Below are 20,234 nucleotides of genomic sequence, written 5' to 3'. Positions count from 1 at the left end.
AATCTGAAAGAGATAAAGTAAGATATTTGGACAGAGCTTCCCTGCTGTTAGATAAACATAAGGTGGCTGATATGATGCAAGGGCTACCAGTGATTGTGGATTATAATATTCAGTTGAAACAAGTCGAGCATATTGTCAGGCAATATTGGCCCATACTTAAATTGGATAAACATCTTAGTTCTGTTCTTTCAGATACACCAAGGTTTATATGTAAAAAAGTCCGTACTTTGAGGGATAAATTAGTGCACAATGTAGTGGACCCCCAAGAGAATTAGGATTCACTTTCTTTAAAGGTAAATGTTTTTTGCCTGTGGACGGTGTTATAGCTGCACTAGGGTTAAGAAAAATTATAAAAAAGAGAGTTTTTTTAGTAGCTCTACAACAGGGAGGGAGTATTGAATTAAAGATTTTGTATCATGTAATACAGCAGAAGTGTTGTATGCTCTCTCCTGCTCATGTGGGCTTCAATATGCGGGATGCACTAAGAGAACACTTAAAGAAAAGGTGAAAGATCATGTCCGCAATATTATAAAGGGGTTCCCAAAAATGCTTGTTTCCAGATATTTGTAATAACATGTCGGCCAAATCGCCCACTCCGCTCCTCCTAAGACATCTTCCTATCTAGCTCCCTCATCACCTCCTCCCACGCTCACCTCCAGGACTTCTCCAGAGCCTCTCCCATACTCTGGAACTCCCTACCCCTGTATGTACGGTCAGCCCCCACCCTGTCGGCCTTTAGGCGATCTTTGAAAGCTCACTTCTTCAGGGAAGCCTACCCCACCTCCACCTAAGATCTGTACTTGAATCACCTCCACCGGATCATCCCCCACAGCTATCACCTTTTGTATCACCTCCCCCTTCCTTTAGATTGTAAGCTCCACGAACAGGGCCCTCACATTCCTTCTGTACTGAAATGTATTGTAATTGTACTGTCTCCCTTATATTTTAAAGTGCTGTGCAAACTGTTGGCGCTATATAAATCCTGTATAATAATAATAATAATAACATAATAAGGATTACTCAGGGTTACAATTCTGGGAGAGTCCTATAAACGCAACTGGAGGGGTGATAGTAAAATCAGAGAGTTGAGTGAGAAGAAAGTCCTTTTGGATTCATGAACTTAAAACTCTGGTCCCAAGAGGGATGAATAAAGAATATTATTTAAACTGTTTTATACAATAAGTGATTTTTAATATTAATTTTTTATTAATTGATTACATTTATCGGCATTTTATCATTATGTTTTACTATTAATTTTACTCATTTGGGTTTGTGTTTAATATTATAACATATAGAGATTTTTTTATATATATTTTATATATTATACTTATTTTCTCATTGTTAAATAGGCTGTTTAGTAGTAAAGAGATGTATATGTGATAAGCATCCAATCCGATGAGTTCCTTATCCGGTGGGAATCTGTGCTGTCAGTGATGGTCATTCCGTTGTACGATTGCTGTTCAGAGGTAGATTATACCACTCCACAATGTTGGAGATGGGATGTTATCTTCTCTCTTATAGTGTGCTTTAATTTGGTCTTCAATAAAATGGCGCCGGAGATGGGGTGTTACCTTCTCTATCATAGTGTGCTCTAATCTGGTCTTCTACAAAATGGCACTGGGTTCTATATTTAAGGCGGATGAACATCGGACGGTCCAATCAGGTCCCATTGATAAAGTCACGTGATCGGTGATGAAATGCATCGGGGAGGAGCTTGCGGATGACGTCACAACACAATGGAGAGTCAGCGTTTATCATAGCGGGATATACATCACTCCAGGACTCTGCAGATCATGAGGCACTCTGGTAACATTCTCAGGGCTGCAGTTTCTATTGTGTCATCATATTATTTTCATGATCTTGCGATTGGCTGGGGCACATACCTATGTTACTGATTGTAGCAGACTTAGAAGGCACAGTGTCCTAGGGGCTGTAGAGATATTCAGTGGATGCTTCTTACACTTGGTGTGGTCTGGCACCTGTCACATATGAGTGTATATGTGGAAATCTTTGTGATTAATAAAGCTTTTAAAGGGTAAATACTATGTTAAGTTTTTTTCATGAAGATTACTACCGGTAAAGGGGGTTCTTTGGAGTGAGCCATTAGGTTCCATTATTCATCAAGTTGATATTCAGAGACCAATTTGGGATCAAAAGTGTGGTTAGACCAAACATTAATGATGTGAAGTCACACTGCTGGAGGTGAGCAGACATCTAGCGGAGAAATTGTGCAATTGTGTTTTGGAGCATCGGTGGTCATAGGAGGAAGGATATTTGCTCAGAAGAAATCTATTGGGATCGTGGATAAATTTAAACAAAATGCTTGTTGTTTCTAAATACATGTGAGTGCATATGGGCACATAATAAAGGTCTTTTTTGTAAGGATAAGACACTGTTTATGTCTCCTTTATACTGAGGAATATTCTTGGGAGGAGATTGAGCAAGGGAGTCCTGCGGTGGTGTGAATAGGAGAGGAGAGTTACGTTTCCAGCAGCAATTGGGAGATACTCACCACTATTGCTGAGATGCAATATATGATCCATAGTTCCAATAGGTGAACAAAAGCGGTTTTGGCCTTTTAGGAGGCATCAAAGGAGGTGAGCGCATATTGAGATCATAATAAGAAGTCACTTGGAATGAAGATTTGTTCATTTTTGAATTTGTCACGTTTGGACTGATTAATTTTGTATTTGTTTTTTTGCTTTTTTTTATTTATCGCAATGGTCACTTATTATTAGGATATAATTTGTTTCACACTAACACAAAGGACTTTATCACTAATGTATATTTTTTGAAAGATAATTGTTTTATTACATGTTATAATAGTTTGAGGAGCGCGGCACTATTGTTTGTAATTTTATTTATACACATTGAGTAAGTGTTTTTTGTGCTGACGCACCTTGTCAAACGGAAGTAGTGGCTCACAAGTTTTTTAAAAACTGCCTAGTTATATTTTATATACAAAAGAAAGGCACAGCTAAGGGATATGGAGATATCTTGAGATCGACCTTTTGGGCACTTACACTGAATATGCACCCTATATCATTCTATACAAACACCATATCAATGACCTTACTATCATATGGGAAAGTGATTCAAACAAGATTGCAGACTTCAATTCTAAACAGAAAGGCAATCTGATATTTACCTGCCACACAGATCCTAAGAACATTGACTTTCAGGATTTAAATCTCCACATCAGTAAACACCTCAAAAACCTCTTTTAAAAAAGTTAATGCAAACAGCTATGTGAACACCCCAAGTGTATGAGGTGCCCAGTCATGGCAAATAGAACAAGGACATTCTCCTCCTTTAATACTAAGGTTACACTTAATATCAAATCACTTACTATCTGTGACACAGAAGATTTAATATACCCCTTGGGCTGTCCCTTCGGCCTACAATATGCGGGTCTCACAACTCAAAAACTCAGAACAAGGATTAACATTGAAAAAATATTGAAAATGGCTTCCTGGACCCCAGAGTTGCAAAACACTCTGCCTTGATCCACAACAAACATGCATATCACCTGTCAGTTATGCCAGCTGAGCAAATCCCATCCTCAAGCAGCTATAACTGATTCCAGAAATTAGTAGCAAGAGAATATTTCTGGGTCTTTACACTAAAGGCCTTGCACCTGGGCTGCCTCAATTAAATTATCAAGACCACCTATTGAACTTTTAAGAATTTTGGACAATATTTCTGAAACTAGTTATTAACTTTGATCACCAATGTTCCCACGTTTTTACCCACCTACGTTCCCATGTGCATATGTACATGTACATATATCTTTCAAGATGTAGTATGTATTTGTACATGGAGGATGTGTGTACTTCTATTTTTGGGCATGTACTGTATATACACTACATACAGTATATACAGTATCACTACCTCACATATTCATTTTCCCTCTACTTCTATCAACTTTACCTATGACTAAATCACTATCAATGACATCATTTTTTGCTGCATACATGCAGTATATTCCCTTTTTATTTTAAGCATGTTATACATTTTTTTTCTTTACCATTACATCTCATATTCATATTTCAGCCCCCTACTCATCATTCCTGACCATGATTTTTACTCTTTTACACCCATTAATTTTACGTAATCACTATTTATATATTTTACCGTCCATTATAATCACTTTTTAACTATTATTAATATTTTTCTTCCACCTGTTTTAATTATTGCTATTTATGATCATTGTTTATTCTATATAGGGTTGTGTTTTTAAATTTCATATTTGATGCTCAGTTTATCAAATATTATTATAGCTATATAAAATATATATTGCATCCTTCCATTAGGAATCAAATATCACAATCCAACTATCTTCTTCTTTCCATCTCTCCTCCATATTGATCTCAACCCTTTAGTTCATGTACTGCCTTAGGCAACACTAAAATTGGGCACACCCCACCAGCACCTGCCCCCTGCGGCAAGTACCACATCCAATCACTGCAATTCTTGCCATCCCTCCACCCCCGCCGCAACCACCTGATTCATGGACTAACCTTAATATCCGAAACATCCGCAACATCTGCTACATTTTATTATTTGCTTTGCACACTTCTCCCTCGCATATTTGATTGCTTTTTATATCTTTTAATGTTTTCTTTTTGAGCTGTGCTTTTAAGGTTCATTAAATACCTGTTGTACCCTATGACAGCTTTTTACCCAGACACCAAATTTATCACCTTGAACTGAGGAAGTGGCCATTTAAAACCATTATTTAGTGAAATAGAGTAATTGGATGTTTTACTAAAGCAGACAAGTCATGCCTATCCTTTGAAAAACCACATTGGGCGCCTCTGTCAATCGAACATCTTAAGGGTCCTTTTTTCTACCACTACGTTTACCCACCTGAGAACCCTCACAGAGCACCCAGGATAGGAATGTCTGAGGCAGAGAGTGATCACACTGAGCCTGCATGGACACAGATTTTCTCAATCCATGCACTAGGAAGGCCACGTGCTCCCCCCTTATTGGGTGACCGCAGCCTCAATAGTTGGAAGCCCATTTTGACTTTTTTTCCTATTATTATGGAAGTGCTGTATCCTTGTTTTGGAATTAATCTATTGTACTATAAGGACTCTCCCACCTCCCTTTTTTTTATTTTGGTGGAAACTCTGAGCTTTACCAGAAATACCGGGCCAGCTCATCAGGATCCTTCAGTTCGCGATTCACCACCAAACCCCAGTCCTGAAGGTATTCACCTGGTTTTCTTTGTATTATCAGCAAACACTGAGATTGAACTATTATATACCCACTTCTACTTAATGAATACTGTGATGGAAGCGTAGGCAGGACAGAACGCACACGGAGGATGATAAACACACAAAGATTTATTGAACTATGGAAGGCACTTAATCAGGGTAGGAAAGTAGCGTCCAGGTACCCAAAAAAGGGGGGAAGAGGGGGGGGGGAGTCCAAACAATTATAATCGGGTGATTCGGGTAGCGATGGCCCGAGCACTCAGGGGGGGCAGTCCAGGTAGCTACGATAATCCGGACATGCAATAGGCAGTCTGAGCAAGTATTAATCCCGGCACACAATAAGGGCAGTTCAGGGAAGGGTAATCTGGGCACACAGTAGGGGCAGTTCAGGGAAGGGTAATCTGGGCACACAATAGGGGCAGTTCAGGGAAGGGTAATCTGGGCACACAATAGGGGCAGTTCAGGGAAGGGTAATCTGGGCACACAATAGGGGCAGTTCAGGGAAGGGTAATCTGGGCACACAATAGGGGCAGTTCAGGGAAGGGTAATCTGGGCACACAATAGGGGCAGTTCAGGGAAGGGTAATCTGGGCACACAATAGGGGCAGTTCAGGGAAGGGTAATCTGGGCACACAGTAGGGGCAGTTCAGGCAAGGGTAATCTGGGCACACAATAGGGGCAGTTATGGGCACTCCGCAACATGTGGCTTGTAGGGGCACTCAAGGCAGGTGGCTTCCAGGGACACTCAGCAGCGGACAGTTTCCAGGGACACTCACAGCAGGCAGCGTGCAGGGTCACTCAGCAGCAGCTTCCAGGGACACTCAGCAGTGGACAGCTTCCAGGGACACTCAACAGTGGCAGGTAGCGATACTCCTTGGCACACAGCGGGTAACAGGCAGGGGCAGCTCTCCAGGGACACAGCGATCAGCAGACAGGGGGCAGCTTCCCAGGGACACAGTGATCAGCAGACAGGGACCCTCATGGTGTTCACCCTTCTAGGGACACAGCGATCAGCAGACAGGGGGCAGCTTCCCAGGGACACAGCGATCCACAGACAGGGACCCTCACAGTTTTCACCCTTCTAGGAACGCAGCGGTCAGCAGAAAGGGGGCAGCTTCCCAGGGACACAGCTATCGGCAGACAGGGACCCTCACGGTGCTCACCCTTCTAGGGACACAGTGATCAGCAGGCAGGGGCAGCTCCCCAGGGACACAGAGATCAGCGGGGTCTGGGCTGTGGGGGTATGGCCTCAGCTTAGACCCCACATAGCCGTTCTCTTCTCAAGCAGGGGACCACAGGCTTGCAGGGACTCGGCAGGGTCTTGGCTGTGGGATCTGGCCTCAGCTGAGACCTTGCACATCACCCTGTCCCGAGCGGGGGGGCGAACACGTGGACTGGGTGCCGCTCTGGCCTTCTTAAACCAGAGCAGGCCGCTTCCCGGTTGCTTCGGCAATGGCCGGCCCAGCATTGCGTTGCCGGGGCAACGAGGCATGCCCTCTGACTCTGGCCGTGCTTTTGGGAGCACGACCTTTGTCTCCGGTGGGCGCAGAGCATGGGAAGCCTCGTGCCTGTGCTGCGCCTGCCGGGGGGGATGTGCGGAGACACCCTGGTGGGGAGTCTCCTGGTGGGGAATCGCAACTCTCCAGCGCCATTGCCGGGAGAGGTGCGACCCGCACCACAGGGGCTGCTTCCTCCCATCCTGCACAGCCTTTGAGGCAGGCTGTGACAGGATGGGAGGAATCTGCATCAGAGGGACAGCACACAGGAATGCGAGGAATCTGCAAGGGGGGAGGGAGGGGTGAAGAGATACGGAAGAGGGACAGCAGGCAAAGGGGGGTGGGGGCACACCGTGACAAATACATTTAACAAAATTGGTCCCAGGGCAAAGATTTAAGGTACCCCACTCACGATTCCAGACCATTCTGAGTACATGCTTTTTATCACCACACTTTGGACATTCCCTTATAACCAGTTTTCTATCCAGGAACATACAATGTTATTAATGCTAACAGACCTCAATTTGTAAATTGAGTGTATATGGGGAAACTGTATCAAATGTTTTGGCAAAGTCCAGATACTCTACATTAAAAGGTCTTCCTCTGAGTAGATTAAAGCATACTTTCTCATACAATGTTAAAATATTGGGCTGGCAAGAATGATCTTTCATAAATCCATTCCAGTCACTACTAATGATACCATTTTTATAAGAAAATGCTTGGATATAGTCACTCAACTTTTGTTCCAATTGTTTATATACTATTGATGTTAGGCTGACTGGCACATAGTTTCCAGGTATAAATCTTGGCCCTTTGTTTCATATTGGTACCACAATGCCTTTTTTTCCAATCAGCTGGTACCAGTCACTAAGTTGTCTTTAAAAATTAGGAATAACGGTGTCGCTATTACCTGGCTATGTTCTTTGAGGACTCTTGGGTGTAAGCCATCTGGTCCTGGTGATTTATTTCTGTTACATTTTTAATTTATTTTTTGGACACTGGCTTCTATTAACCACAAGTTTCCTTGTTGTGTTAATAACAATACAGTGTTGATTATTATACCCCCTTTTTTTCCTTTGTAAAAACTGAAGAGAACAATGCATTTATTACATTTGCCTTCACCTTGTCATTTGTAACCAGCTTCCCCTGATCATCCTTTACAGAGTCAATATGGTGTGACCTTACTTTCTTACTATTAAGATACTGTTTTTGGGATTCTTTGAGGCCTACTCCTGACTTCAAAAAGGGTTCTCAAGCCCCCCCCCCTCCTTCAAGTCCACTCACTCTTTCGGAGACCTCTAGATTTTCTCCAACCTTTCTAGACCCATTATGCATCTCAGTTTTCTCAACCTCCCAGACCCTCTCTTCGTCTCCTAGGCTTTTGTACCGGTCCCGAATGTCCCAGACCCTTGGCAAGAAGTCCCACACAAGGGATTCAATCTGTTAACAGGGGTCTGTTTCCACACAGCTGCAAGTGCTTCTCCACCTCTGTCCTCCACCTGCTCTCCCCAGATCATCATTATAAGGGCTGTGTGCACCTGGGCACACACCCTTCTGGTTTTCCACAAACCCCTAACACTGGGTTGGAGATTTCTTCCCTCCCAAGGCACTTTCAGATCTCCAAACTGCTGAGTCCTGTCCACAAATACCAAGATCTGGAGATATCTGCAAAAGTAGTTTTCTCCAATCAAAATCAACACTCCGTAGTCCTTCTGTCAGGGTTTCTGGTAAGACCAGAGATGCATGAACTGACACAGGGAAACGAAGGCTCAAGTATGGTGTAACAATATAATTTATTAAGGGTTATACACAAATATAACGCACAATATAACAAAACCAAACCTCCAACTGATAACGGAATGTACACAGATAAGAGCAGTCAGGGCTGGTGAGGTGGAGTGGTCAGGTGGGCCGGGTCAGGAATCGGGCAGACAAGACACAAAGGAGTAGGCAGAGCATAGTAGTCAGACGGGCCGGGTCAGGAACAATCAGGCAGACAAGGTGCCAAAGGAGCAGGCTGGAGAGTGGTCAGGAATAGCCGAGGTCAGGACAGGCGGAGTTCATTCAGGGTCAGGAACAAGCAGAATCAGGAATCAGGCAGGAAGCAGACAGGATGCAGGTACAGGGGCTCATGGGAAACATACACCAAGGCACTGACTGCAGGTCTGGCCATTCCTTAAATACACCTCCTGCAATCAGCCTCAGGTGATGGCTGACTGCAGGAGTGAGCTTCTGGTTGCTGAGAGCACCCGCTGGCCAGCCCTGGTACTGCAGCCCACAAGGCAGGTGAGTCCCACCACCATTGGCAAGTCCATTCCTGACACCTTCAATTAGAAAGCTAGCAAACCCTGTGTGCTTTTCTTGACCATTTCCAAAGTGACAGGGCCTCACACTATTACAGTAAGTGTCCCTTATTTACACATCTGCAACCCTATCGGTGTGATTTGTAAGAAGTAGATCTAGCATAGCAGTCCTTCTAGTCCAGTCATCCACCTATTGACAGATGAAGTTGTCCTGCAAGACATTTGAGAAATGATGGCCCTTAGATGAGTGAACAGTTCTGTATGCGCAGTCAAATTGAAGTCCCCCATTATAATACCATTGCTCTGCCTTGCTACCATTCCTAACTGTGACAGGGGATTAGACTTCTCCTCATCCAGGTTAGGGGCCTGTAGAATGCATACACTATTAATTTCCCTTTTGATTCTTCCCTTTGAAGCTCCAGCCACAGGGGTTCCACCTCCTCCCTTGGCCTAGTAGTAATTTCATCCCTCGTGTTCATTAGCAAATCATTCTAGACATAAAGACACATCCCTCCATCTCTTCTATCTTCCCTGTCCCGATACAAGGAGTACACCTGGATAGTTGGAAGCCAGTCATATAAGCTGTCAAACTAAATTTCTGATATTCCCACAAAGTTGAAATCCTCCTTGTGTATCAGCAGCTCCAGTTCTTCCATTTTGTTAGCTAGACTTCTAGCATTTGTGAACATGACTTTTAATTTTCTGCTGGTGCTTATAAGTATTGGTATCTTACTATCGGTAAGCAGCTCTTGCTTTCAGACTTTTGCATTGTTAGTGTGAGGCTTTGCAGGGAGCTGCAGCCATGACCGCAGGAATGATTTTATTCCTGAGTCTCAATGCATATATTCAAATTTGGAGAGACTTCCTTAAATGACCCTGAGGAGATTTTAAGCAGGAGACACTTGCTGATAGTATGAATGAGTGTTTCACATCCTGCAGCCCTGAAAACTCTGAAGAGACTACAGGGGATGTAGTCCTAAGGATACAAGCTCTATTAAGCCAAGCACTGGATGGGGCTACAAGTCCTATGAGGATGGGGTTCAGAGGGAGGAGAGACTAGGCTACTAAATTTGCATAGAGTTCATAGCTGTCATAGACAGACCCGGTGAGTTAGAGGATAGGGGCATCACTGGTAATGGGAGAGTTTTCCATCACCAGGTCCTGAATTGCTGCCAATGTCACTGATTCCAGATGCCAGAGAGTGGAAGGAGACTTATTTACAGACTGCATAGTGGCGAGAGGCTGTTGGTCACAACTTACTTAACCACTTCTTCAAAGGATGCTGTGATCTTATCTTGGGATATAGTTTGGGAATTTATGCTCCATATTTTGGGATCCACCTAAACCTGAACGCTGCAACACAGGAACATTGGGTACCATGATTCAAATTCACTAGCTAGTGGGGGGTTTGGAAAGACTGAAGGTCCTTTTTAGTTTCTAGTATGATCCTTTTAGTTAGCACTCCCCAGATCCAGGATTCAGGTGCAGAGGCATGTGGCCCTCATTGTTTGTGGTTGTCAGGGACCCTGTCGCGGCGGTGCGAGTGCGCATGCACGGGAGCGTGCGGACGTGCATGCGCGGAAGCGCACGCATTCGCAGTAGAGTCCATGTCACTGCTAGGCAATGAGAGCGTGCAGCCACGCATGCACAGAAGCGCGGAAGTGTGCGCATGCGCAGTAGAGTCCACGTCACCGCTAGGTGAGCTATTTAAACCTGCAATACAGTACAATCAATGCCTTCTGGTCTACAACATTCCTGCACATATTACCTGATCCTGTTGCTTGTATTTTGATCTGACCTGACTAAGAAAAAACTCCGCCTGCACCGACCTCAGCTATGCCTGACCATCCACTTGCCTGCTCCCTTGTACTTGATCTGTCCACTTAATACTGACCAGCTTGTCTGACTCTGCTCCATCTACCTAACTGCACCTGGCTTGCATCCTGACAGCTGCCATACTTACCTGCTGCTGCACCCACGGTCCTGCATCTGGCTTGCATTCTGACATTTGCCATACTTACCTGCTGCTGCACCCACGGTCCTGCACCTGGCCTGCATCCTGGTCACTGCCATACCTGTCTGCTACCGCATCCACGCTCCAGTGTCCAGTCCCAGTCTGCATCCTGATTGCTGCCATACCTGCGTGCTACTGCACCTACGTTCCTGCATCTGCACCTGGCTTGCATCTCCTGGGTCTTCAGCTACCTGCCGCCAGCTCCAGATCTACCCGGCACTCGTGCCACTCCTGGCTCTGCGCCCACTGTTCCCACTATCAGGGGCTCTGAGAGGGAGTCGTAAGAGGACGCCTATCTCTCCACGTCAGGCTCCCCAACCAGGTACGTGACAGTGGTATTGTACAAATTTGTTTATCTGTTACTGTTTATTGCTGTTGCTTTTTCTTGCATTGTTGTCTCAAAGAGTGTTTATACCAAATACATTCTCCTTCAGCCTTGGTGTGACAGAGGTTGTGGTATTATTGCCACATGCTCTGGCACACCAATGAAGAGAATCAGGAATCAAGAGACCCATACATCAGATACTTCTTTTTTGGGAGAAGCACTACATGTGGGAACTCAAATGTGGGATTGCCTGTTCCATGAGTAAATAACAATGGCCATCATGGTCTCTGTCACAGCTGGCCAGTGGTGCAGAGAGAAAAACAGCCAACCAAGTCTCGTTGTAGTTCTGGATGTCCCTGGAGTCCCCTGGGATGAACAACCGATTTGTCAGGCAGTGATAGCAATCGCTCCAAAACAATGCTGGATAAAGTGTACCAGGCAAACTCCTGCACCTACCCTCTGTGAGGAGAGGAGTCCCAGCCTGTTTCCAAGGGGTTAATCTACAGATGACCAATGACTTGAGGCTGCTTTAGTTCAACTAAAACTGCCAACCCAGAGAGTTAAATTCAGGCAACGCCAATGGAAGGGGTTTCTGTTTCAACAACCTCAGTCACCACTGTGGTCACATCTTTCACTACTTTGGGAGATTTCATGACAGGTGTGATCAGGTTAGCATTGTCTACTCAGGAGAAAGCTACAGGGTGCTCTGAAGAATCTTCTCTGGGATACAGCCAATGCTCATTGAAGAACAATATGAGACCTGAATAGAACAGACTGTGCAGACTTTGGAAGAATAGGAGATGTCAGAAGCTCAGTAGAAACAATGTGTCACCAAGAGTTTGAGAGGAGTTGCTACAGTAATTTGGGAGAAAGGAGAAATATTATGATTTGATGTATTAGTTCAACCACATTTCAACATAAGAGTTAGGGACTGTTTGAGTATATCCAGAAAATATACAAGACACTGTACAAAATTGTGCTTGAAAAAGCAAAAGCCTGTATTTGTAGAGAAAGCTGTAGTTAAGCAGATCCTGAGAGGTGCCCTACATCCTGATCCAGTCTGGATCCAGTTGAAGACATTGAAAAAGCACACTTTGCTAAGATATGCCAAATTCGTTATGGTAGAGAGAGAGAAGAGGAGGCAATGTTTGAGGCCAATAAGTCCTGCTTAGTCTGAGAATGGGATTGTCAGGTGAAGTTGGGTCAGTGAAGGAGGTAGAAGTCAAATTAAAAATAGCAACCCTGAAGTCACAGATGTCACAAGTGATAGAAATGATGACTACTGGTTGACAAAATCACTAAATCCCCTAAAGAGAGTGTTCTGGGGTATGATCCATCTTCAAACCCTGTTCAAACCAAGTGATTTGCATTAACTGCGGAGGAGTGGGACACTGCTGACACAGTTGTATGAGACAGTTAAAGTCCAAAACCCAGTGCCAGGAGACAACCAGGTGCCCACCCATGAAATCCATCTTCAATTCTAAAGAATAAAATAAATGACAGGGGAGGCCTAAAGTCTCAGATAGGGCCCCACCTGCTGAAAGACCATCCAACTCACTTTCTTTGACCCCAGATATTTCATCCAGGAAAGACCATACATGCCAATCTTCTAAAACTCAGAATAGACTGTAAAAGCATCATCATGCTTAGAGGGAAGTGCAAGCATAGACCACATGGATTTGCATCCCTAGTTTCTACACAAATGCCCATATTGATTTGGATGCTCAAGTGACCCTGCTGTACCAGGACTTCTATAAACATTTAAAACACCTACCCCTGCAGAAGCTGGAGGATGTGGAAATTGGGGATATTGAAGCTAAAAAGTTCCCTTATGATGGGTATTAGCCAGTTGGACTGGCATGTTATCCCTCTGTACTAGTTTAATACACTTAACACCTTGGTTATTGTGTGCCCTCATCCTCCTCCTGGACTTACAAGGAGCTCTGTGATAAAATAGAAATGTGCAGAACAAAAAAAATCATTTTGTTTCAGATAAATTTGTTTTTTTTTACATTCAGCTGTCAGTGGGGAAACCACTGACAGCTGATGAATCATTGCTTGTTAGGGATAAGGTGGATGGCTTCCCAGCCCACTCGTTAACATTCAACTATTCTCAGAATTCAGATCCATTGATACATTTTTCAACCGAGTCAAATTGTTCAGAAAATGTTAAAGTTGTTAGAAAAAGAAAAAACAAAATTTTAATGAGATTTGTTACTATTGTTGTTCAGAGATTTGAATACATACGAATCTCTAAATAACCAAAAATTTGTCTGAATTTAGATTCAGACCAAAACTAATTACACATGTTTAAAAGGGAATGTATCCCATGTTACAGAAGGTGAACCAATGAAGATGAATGGTTCCCTGAAGATGTGCATTGAATATCGCACCTTCAGCAGGACTATTCCTGACCAGTATACCACCCTATGGATAGAGGATGCTCTACAATGTCTGTTGTGGGTGAAGCTGTCCAGTGTGTTGGACCCAAGCAGTGGGTACCATCATATTCCCATGCATCCAGAAGATTGGGAAAAGCCTTCCTTCATCTGCCTGTTGGGGTTCTATGAATATGACAGGATCCCCCAAAAATCTGTTTTGAATTCCTACAACCTTCCAGCAACTGATGGAGCAGATGGTGAGCAACGTGAACTTGACTGAGGTAACAGGGTACTTGGAAGACATGACTGTTTTTAGTAGAACCCATGAATAGCATAAGGAGTTCTTAGAGAAGGTCTTAAAGAAACTCCAAATGAAGATTTCAAGCTGTCCATCAGCCACTTGCCACCCTGCCACAGTTACCAGTATCCGGGTATCATGTGATCGCTGTGATTGGTCAAAGTGATTGCATGTTAACAATGTAAACAACCTGTGATGAGTGGTTTTCCATTGACAAAAAGCTTGCTTACTGTTGTGATCTATGATTGGCTCATAGAAATCACATGGTACCTGGTTACCTGTACCTTATGATTAGCTGTAGTCAAACATAGATCACAACCATAAGCAAGCTGTTCATGAATGGAAAACCCATTAATGACAGCAAAAATGATTGCGTCATAATATAAGCAAAAACAATGTAAAAATAATCCTGATCACCCCCAGAGTAATACAGTGCCATATGAGCTACTTTGATGACAAGATGTAAAACAAAATTGTAAAAAAAAAAAAGGAAAAAGGTTCTTACCCAAATTCTGTCGGTAATAACATGACAGGTCCTCTTACCCCAATCCTGTCGATAATAACATGACAGGTCCTCTTACCCCAATCCTGTCTATAATAACATGACAGGTCCTCTTACCCCAATCCTGTCCATAATAACATGACAGGTTGTCTTACCCCAATCCTGTCCATAATAACATGACAGGTCCTCTTACCCCAATCCTGATCATTATTTAAGTTGTAAAGTGATGCATAAACTGTTGGCTATATATAAATCCCATATAATAATAATAATAATAATAATAATAATAATTAGAATATTAGGTGATATGCGTATTGCTGGAACTAAAGTGTCCGTATCTCAGGGCAAAGAGTTATACCTTTTAAAGCAAATAGGAGAATGATGAAACAAAACAACTTGTAGACATATTTGAAGTCAAAACAGTAATTTGTTAAACATGAAATAATATTGTATGACGATTTCCTTACCTAAGATGATAAACGTGGAACCGTCATCTGCAAAAGTATCAGAGTATAATGTCAGAGAATCATCCAATCAGAACATACAATACAGGTATTCTTTAATTAAACAATTTTTTTTTCATTTAAAAAAATATAACTTTCCTCTATCCATGTTCGTTTTTTTCTAGAAACCTCAAGAATAACAAGCAGTAAATAGGGATGAAGTATGGGTGCACTGCTGCCATGGGTTCGAGGTGAGACCTGGGGGTATTAAATTTGCAGTCCTGGCTAATTTATGAACAGATTTTCCTGGTAATGCAGGTACACAGAGTCCCCCCTCTCCCTCCACAGAATACCAGTGCCCCCTCCACCTCCACAGAGTACCAGTGCCCCCTCTCCCTCCACATAGTGTTGGGAATGCAACAGCATGTAATATAATGTACTGTATATAGTATTTCTGTGTTAATATCACTAGACCAGTAGATGGCACTGTACACTAAGGTTATCAGCTGTGCATATGTGTAAAACTTGTTGGTTCTCTTTCTTCCTCTCTTCTCTCTGTCTTCAGGAAGTAACACGTCTGCTATCACAACCTGCTGAAATGTGCTTTGTATGTTTGCAACTTAAGACGGATGAGAAGAAGGAGAATTCCAAGCCGGCAAAAAGTGTATCTGCAGAGCTCCGCTATTTCTTAGCGGAGCTCTGCAGATACACTTAGCGGAGCTCTGCAGATACACTTTTTGCCGGCTTGGAATTCTTCTTATTTTCATCCTACTTCTTCTTCTTCTTCTTCTTCATCCTCATCCTCAGAAGAAGAAGAAGAGGATGAGGATGAGGATGAAGAAGAAGAAGAATTCCAAGCCGGCAAAAAGTGTATCTGCAGAGCTCCTCTATTTCTGACAGATACACTTTTTCTCGGCTTGGAATTCTTCTTATTTTCATCCTACTTCTTCTTCTTCTTCTTCTTCTTCTTCATCCTCATCCTCTTCTTCTTCTTCTGAGGATGAGGATGAAGAAGAAGAAGTAGGATGAAAATAAGAAGAATTCCAAGCCGGAAAAAAGTGTATCTGCAGAGCTCCTCTATTTCTGACAGATACACTTTTTCTCGGCTTGGAATTCTTATTTTCATCCTACTTCTTCTTCTTCTTCTTCTTCTTCATCCTCATCCTCATCCTCTTCTTCTTCTTCTTCTTCTGAGGATGAGGATGAGGATGAAGAAGAAGAAGAAGAAGAAGAAGTAGGATGAAAATAAGAATTCCAAGCCGGCAAAAAGTGTATCTGCAGAGCTCCGCTAAGTGTATCTGCAGAGCTCCGCTATTTCTGACAGTTCTCTGACAGTCACATTAACAGCGGTTGAAACATTGTATCTATTTGTTTCCATAAATGGAAACAAATAGATACAATGTTTCAACCGCTGTAAAATGTGAATGTCAGAGAACTGTCAGAAATAGCGGAGCTCTGCAGATACACTTTTTGCCGGCTTGGAATTCTTATTTTCATCCTACTTCTTCTTCTTCTTCATCCTCATCCTCATCCTCAGAAGAAGAAGAAGAGGATGAGGATGAGGATGAAGAAGAAGAAGAAGAAGAAGAAGTAGGATGAAAATAAGAAGAATTCCAAGCCGGCAAAAAGTGTATCTGCAGAGCTCCTCTATTTCTGACAGATACACTTTTTCTCGGCTTGGAATTCTTCTTATTTTCATCCTACTTCTTCTTCTTCTTCTTCTTCTTCTTCTTCATCCTCATCCTCTTCTTCTTCTTCTGAGGATGAGGATGAAGAAGAAGAAGTAGGATGAAAATAAGAAGAATTCCAAGCCGGCAAAAAGTGTATCTGCAGAGCTCAGCTAAGTGTATCTGCAGAGCTCCGCTATTTCATAAATGGAAACAAATAGATACAATGTTTCAACCGCTGTAAAATGTGAATGTCAGAGAACTGTCAGAAATAGCGGAGCTCTGCAGATACACTTAGCAGAGCTCTGCAGATACACTTTTTGCCGGCTTGGAATTCTTCTTATTTTCATCCTACTTCTTCTTCTTCTTCTTCTTCTTCATCCTCATCCTCAGAAGAAGAAGAAGAGGATGAGGATGAAGAAGAAGAAGAAGAAGTAGGATGAAAATAAGAAGAATTCCAAGCCGGCAAAAAGTGTATCTGCAGAGCTCCTCTATTTCTGACAGATACACTTTTTCCCGGCTTGGAATTCTTCTTATTTTCATCCTACTTCTTCTTCTTCTTCATCCTCATCCTCATCCTCAGAAGAAGAATGAAAAGAAGAATGAAAAGAAGAAGAAGAATGAAAAGAAGAAGAAGAAGAAAGAAAAGAAGAATGAGAAGAATGAAAAGATTCTTCTTCTTCTTTTCATTCTTCTTTTCATTCTTCTTTTCATTCTTCTTCTTCTTCTTTTCATTCTTCTTTTCATTCTTCTCATTCTTCTTTTCATTCTTCTCATTCTTCTTCTCATTCTTCTTTTCATTCCTCTTCTCATTCTTCTTTTCATTCTTCTTCTTCTTTACATTCTTCTTTTCATTCTTCTCATTCTTCTTTTCATTCTTCTTTTCATTCTTCTTCTCATTCTTCTTCTTTTCATTCTTCTTTTCATTCTTCTTCTTCTTCTTTTCATTCTTCTTCTTCTTCTTCTTCTTTTCATTCTTCTTTTCATTCTTCTCATTCTTCTTCTCATTCTTATTTTCATTCTTCTTCTCATTCTTCTTTTCATTCTTCTTCTTCTTTTCATTCTTCTTTTCATTCTTCTCATTCTTCTTTTCATTCTTCTTCTCATTCTTATTTTCATGAAGAAGAAAAGAAGAATGAGAAGAATGAAAAGAAGAAGAAGAAGAATGAAAAGAAGAATGAGAAGAAGAATGAAAAGAATGAAAAGAAGAATGAGAAGAATGAAAAGAAGAAGGAAAAGAAGAATGAAAAGAAGAAGAATGAAAAGAAGAATGAAAAGAAGAAGCAGAATGAAAAGAAGAAGAAGAATGAAAAGAAGAATGAAAAGAAGAAGAAGAATGAAAAGAAGAAGAAGAATGAAAAGAAAAAGAAGAAGAATGAAAAGAAGAATGAAAAGAAGAAGAAGAAGAATGAAAAGAAGAAGAAGAAGAATGAAAAGAAGAATGAGAAGAATGAAAAGAAGAAGAATGAAAAGAAGAATGAAAAGAAGAAGAAGAATGAAAAGAAGAAGAAGAAGAATGAAAAGAAGAATGAAAAGAAGAAGAATGAAAAGAAGAAGAATGAAAAGAAGAATGAGAAGAATGAAAAGATTCTTCTTCTTCTTTTCATTCTTCTTTTCATTCTTCTTCTTCTTTTCATTCTTCTTCTTCTTCTTTTCATTCTTCTCATTCTTCTTTTCATTCTTCTCATTCTTCTTCTCATTCTTCTTCTCATTCTTCTTTTCATTCTTCTTCTTCTTTTCATTCTTATTTTCATTCTTATTTTCATTCTTCTTTTCATTCTTCTTTTCATTCTTCTTCTCATTCTTCTTTTCATTCTTCTTTTCATTCTGCTTCTCATTCTTCTTTTCATGAAGAAGAAAAGAAGAATGAGAAGAATGAAAAGAAGAATGAGAAGAAGAATGAAAAGAAGAATGAAAAGAAGAATGAGAAGAATGAAAAGAAGAATGAAAAGAAGAAGAAGAAGAATGAAAAGAAGAAGAAGAATGAAAAGAAGAATGAAAAGAAGAAGAAGAATGAAAAGAGGAAGAAGAAGAATGAAAAGAAGAATGAAAAGAAGAAGAAGAATGAAAAGAAGAAGAAGAAGAATGAAAAGAAGAAAGAAAAACAGAAGAAGAATGAAATGAAGAAGAAGAAGAATGAAAAGAAGAATGAGAAGAATGAAAAGATTCTTCTTCTTCTTTTCATTCTTCTTTTCATTCTTCTTCTTCTTTTCATTCTTCTGCTTCTTCTTTTCATTCTTCTTTTTATTCTTCTCATTCTTCTTTTCATTCTTCTCATTCTTCTTCTCATTCTTCTTTTCATTCTTCTTTTCATTCTTCTTCTCATTCTTCTTTTCATTCTTCTTTTCATTCTTCTTCTCATTCTTCTTTTCATGAAGAAGAAAAGAAGAATGAGAAGAATGAAAAGAAGAATGAAAAGAAGAAGAATGAAAAGAAGAATGAGAAGAAGAATGAAAAGAAGAATGAAAAGAAGAATGAGAAAAATGAAAAGAAGAATGAGAAGAATGAAAAGAAGAATGAAAAGAAGAAGAAGAAGAATGAAAAGAAGAAGAAGAATGAAAAGAAGAAGAAGAAGAATGAAAAGAAGAAGAAGAATGAAAAGAAGAATGAAAAGAAGAAGAAGAAGAATGAAAAGAAGAATGAAAAGAAGAAGAAGAATGAAAAGAATAAGAAGAAGAATGAAAAGAAGAATGAAAAGAAGAAGAATTAAAAGAAGAAGAAGAAGAAGAATGAAAAGAAGAATGAGAAGAATGAAAAGATTCTTCTTCTTCTTTTCATTCTTCTTTTCATTCTTCTTCTTCTTCTTTTCATTCTTCTTTTCATTCTTCTCATTCTTCTTCTCATTCTTCTTTTCATTCTTCTTCTCATTCTTCTTTTCATTCTTCTTCTTCTTTTCATTCTTCTTTTCATTCTTCTCATTCTTCTTTTCATTCTTCTTCTTCTTTTCATTCTTCTTTTCATTCTTCTTCTTTTCATTCTTCTTCTTCTTCTTTTCATTCTTCTTTTCATTCTTCTCATTCTTCTTTTCATTCTTCTCATTCTTCTTCTCATTCTTCTTTTCATTCTTCTTCTTCTTTTCATTCTTCTTTTCATTCTTCTTCTCATTCTTCTTTTCATGAAGAAGAAAAGAAGAATGAGAAGAATGAAAAGAAGAATGAAAAGAAGAAGAAGAAGAATGAAAAGAAGAATGAGAAGAAGAATGAAAAGAAGAATGAAAAGAAGAATGAGAAGAATGAAAAGAAGAATGAAAAGAAGAAGTATTCCAGTACAGCAAAAAGTGTATCTGCAGAGAGCTCCGCTATTTCTGACAGTTCTCTGACAGTTCCTTCACATTTACAGCGGTTGAAACATTGTATCTGTTTCCGAATAAAAACATCTGTATCCTAAATGTAAACAAATAGATACAATGTTTCAACCGCTGTACATGTGTTCCTTCTGTCAGAGAACTGTCAGAAATAGCGGAGCTCTCTGCAGGGACACTTTTGCCGGCTGATCGGGAAAAATCCGATTCGCGCACCCGAAGTATGCTAATATTCGGATTCGCCGCAAATCAAATTTTTCCTGAAATTCGAAACAAATTCCAC

The 20,234-nt window shown here is 40.9% G+C and overlaps 1 protein-coding gene across 1 annotated transcript in view; it reads right to left on the bottom strand.

Moving 5' to 3' along the window:
* Positions 1-20,234, bottom strand: part of LOC149443200 (proteinase-activated receptor 1-like) — a 59,008-nt gene that overhangs the window by 8,113 nt on the left and 30,661 nt on the right. The window contains exon 4 of the mRNA XM_089655783.1: positions 15,008-15,034. Coding sequence (XP_089511909.1) covers positions 15,008-15,034 — 27 coding nt within the window. The remainder of the gene's footprint in view (positions 1-15,007; positions 15,035-20,234) is intronic.

This window comes from Staurois parvus, unplaced genomic scaffold, assembly GCF_062004578.1.
Source record: "Staurois parvus isolate SC_StPar_1 unplaced genomic scaffold, SC_StPar_1.0 ptg000870l, whole genome shotgun sequence".
Taxonomy (NCBI): Eukaryota; Metazoa; Chordata; class Amphibia; order Anura; family Ranidae; genus Staurois; species Staurois parvus.
Note: the sequence above shows the minus strand (reverse complement) of the source record. Positions and strands in the feature narration are given on the sequence as shown.